The following is a 2,821-nucleotide window of genomic DNA, read 5'->3' on the forward strand; positions in this document are numbered from 1 at the left end:
AGGGTCGGCGATCGGGGCCAGAGGGACTGGAGCCGGGACGGGGAGCGGGGCCAGGCCAGGGCGAATGGGGCTGGGATCCGCATGAGGATCGAGGTCGGAACAGGGACAGTGGTTGGGATTGGGATCTGCATGAGGATCGGGGTCAGAATTGGGATCCACATGAGGATCGGGGCTGGGATTGGGATCCGCATGGGATTGGGGTTGGGACAGGGACAGGGACAGTGGTTGGGATTGGGGTTGGGACAGGGACAGGTTGGGGCTGGGATGGGATCAGGATTGGATCGAGATAAGGACTGGAGTCAGGATGGGCATTGGGGTCAGCATCAGGGCCAAGGTCGGGATAGGGATTGGGATCGTGGTCAGGGTTGGGGCCAGAATGGGGATGGGATTGGGGTCTGGGTTGGGGTCAGGGTAGTGCCCAGGGCTGGGTGAGGAGGATCAGGATGTGGGTTGGGTTCAGGACTAGGACCAGGATTTTCCAACCCAAGCAATTCCTCATTCCTGGAAACCTGCATTCCCGTTCAAATCCATTCAGGCTCTGCAGTGGTGCCTTTCCCAGGATGTCACCCCAGTGACCCTCAGCGGCCACCTGTGGGACCACTCCTCCAGGCCTGGCTGCTGGCAGCCCGTTTCCAGTGCCTGTGGAGCCCTTCCAGCCGGGAATCCTGCCATGGAGAAGGTGGATCCGCGCTTCGTGCACCTACTCCAGCCCATCCGAGACCTCACCAAGAACTGGGACGTGGAGGTGGCTACACAGCTTGAGGAGTACCTGGAGGATGTGAGGGGCACTCCTGGCTCTGCCCTCTCCCTGTGCCACCCCCAGATCCCACGGGGAGTCAGCTCCTCCTCTCCCTGCCTTTCCCAGGTGGATCAGATCTGCATCTCCTTTGACAACGGGAGAACCACCATGAAGTTTGTGGAAGCAGCACTGCTGATCCAGGGCTCTGCCTGCATCTACAGCAGGAAGGTGAGGGCACAGCTGAGCTCAGCTGCATCCCAATCCCAAGCCAGGCCCATCCCGTCACCCCTGGGCTCGCCCTGCGATCCCTTCTGCACTTGGGAAGACTGGAATGAAGTCACTAAGGGGAATGAAAGGATTTAGGCCTATCATTCCTTAGTTTATTCCTGTTGTGGGTGTTGGCAGCCAAGGGAAAAGCAGGAATTCTGCTGTGTTCCACTTTTTCCTTCAGAAGGTTGAATGGAAAGTCATATCCGTCACAAAAGCATAGACTGGTTTGTGTGGGAATGAATGACCTTGCAGCGCACCCAGTGCCACCCTCTGCTGTGGGACACCTTCCACTAGCCCAGGTGGCTCCAGAATTCCAGGGATTTCCCCAAATCTGCCATCAGAATGGCTGAAATAGGGAAAAGAACTGCATGAATCCATGGAATTGGACTCCAGATGCACTGGGATAACAGGGAGGGTGGAGGTTAACCAGGTGGAGTAGCTCCCCTGGGAGCTGCTCCCCCTTTCCCAGCTCTGGGTGCTGTTTTCCAGGTAGAATACCTGTACACATTGGTGTGCCAGGCCCTGGACTGCATCTCCCAAAAAAAGTAAGTGGGAATTGCCCTTCCCAGAGGGAGTTTTCCTGGGGCTGGGAGGCTGCTGCCCTGCACAAACACTGCTGTGGGGCTCTGCCATGATCCTGGGCCATTCCCATTCCTGCATCCCATCCCCTTGGATGCTTAGGAGAGAGAGGCTGCCCTGCTCTGTGGGAGCTGACAACAAGGATGCTGATGCCATCTTCACTGAGGAGGAGGAGGAGGTGAGGGGTCCTGGGCCCCATGTCCCCCATCCCTGCTCCAGCTGGGATCCCTGGGTGGGGGCACCCTCTGCCCCTCATCCTGCCCCATTGGGGTCCCCCAGTGTCCCAGAACCAAGCCAGGGTGACCCTGTGGTGGCTCTTCCAGCCATTCCTCTCCCTGGATGACATCAGGGGCATCAGCCAGGCCAGTGTGGACATGAGGATGGACCAGCAGGCCAGTGTAAGAAAACCCAGTTTCTTCTCATCCCTCCCTGTGCCAGGGCTTTCCTGGATGGGTCCAGGGCCATCCCAGTGGGCATGGTGGCCCCAGGGACAGTGACACCTGTGCCATGCCAGGTGCCTTGCCCAGGCTCCTTCCCACCTCCCTCCCTTCCCTCCACAGATGGTGAACATCGTTCCCTTGACACCGATGTCCCTGGTCCCTCCGGAAGAGGCGGAGAAGAAGGAGAACCCCCTGCTCAGGTGCCACCCCTGGGGGGGAGCTGCTGGGGGTTTCCCCTCCCCTGCTCCATTTGGGGTTCCTCAGTGACACATGGCTCCAGGTGGGAATGTCCCATGGCCCCCCTCCCCTGGCCTGGTCAGGATACCTCAGTGGGAACACCCTGTGTCCCTCTCCCTTATTGTGGTTGGGGTCTCTGGGACCTGTGTCCCCCCTGTGCCAGGAAGGATAACCCCACGGGTGCACAATTCTTGCTGGGATCTGCCTCCTGGGGGGGCAGGATGGTGCCAGGGTGTGCAGGGAAACCAGCAAAGCCCACACTGTGTGGGTGGGAGGGCTGTGGTGACCCCACCCTGGCTTGGGGGGCTTTGGGCCCCCTGTCGTGGCCAGGGGTCCTCACAGGGTTGTCCCAGCCGGAAAGGAGAGATCCTGGGGAGCAGGAAGGATTTCCGGATGAACACTTCCACCCCCCACTCCACTGGGGCGTTCCTGCTGGAGCTGGGGGGGCTCTCCCCCACACACCTGCAGCAGAAGCAGCTCCAGCTCTGGGACAGTCACAGGTACATGGGGGGGCCTGGGGGGCATGGGGTGTCCCTGGGGTGGGCACTGACCTGGC

General features: G+C 60.2%; 1 protein-coding gene across 1 annotated transcript in view; it reads left to right on the plus strand.

The window, feature by feature from the left end:
* Positions 1-670: 670 nt before the first annotated feature.
* Positions 671-2,821, plus strand: part of NCAPH2 (non-SMC condensin II complex, subunit H2) — a gene marked incomplete at its 3' end in the record, with an annotated part of 5,003 nt that continues 2,852 nt past the window's right edge. The window contains exons 1-7 of the mRNA XM_009081491.1: positions 671-778; positions 866-967; positions 1,499-1,554; positions 1,691-1,766; positions 1,912-1,986; positions 2,149-2,228; positions 2,619-2,758. Coding sequence (XP_009079739.1) covers positions 671-778; positions 866-967; positions 1,499-1,554; positions 1,691-1,766; positions 1,912-1,986; positions 2,149-2,228; positions 2,619-2,758 — 637 coding nt within the window. The remainder of the gene's footprint in view (positions 779-865; positions 968-1,498; positions 1,555-1,690; positions 1,767-1,911; positions 1,987-2,148; positions 2,229-2,618; positions 2,759-2,821) is intronic.

Source organism: Acanthisitta chloris, unplaced genomic scaffold, assembly GCF_000695815.1.
Source record: "Acanthisitta chloris isolate BGI_N310 unplaced genomic scaffold, ASM69581v1 scaffold5259, whole genome shotgun sequence".
NCBI classification, from domain to species: domain Eukaryota; kingdom Metazoa; phylum Chordata; class Aves; order Passeriformes; family Acanthisittidae; genus Acanthisitta; species Acanthisitta chloris.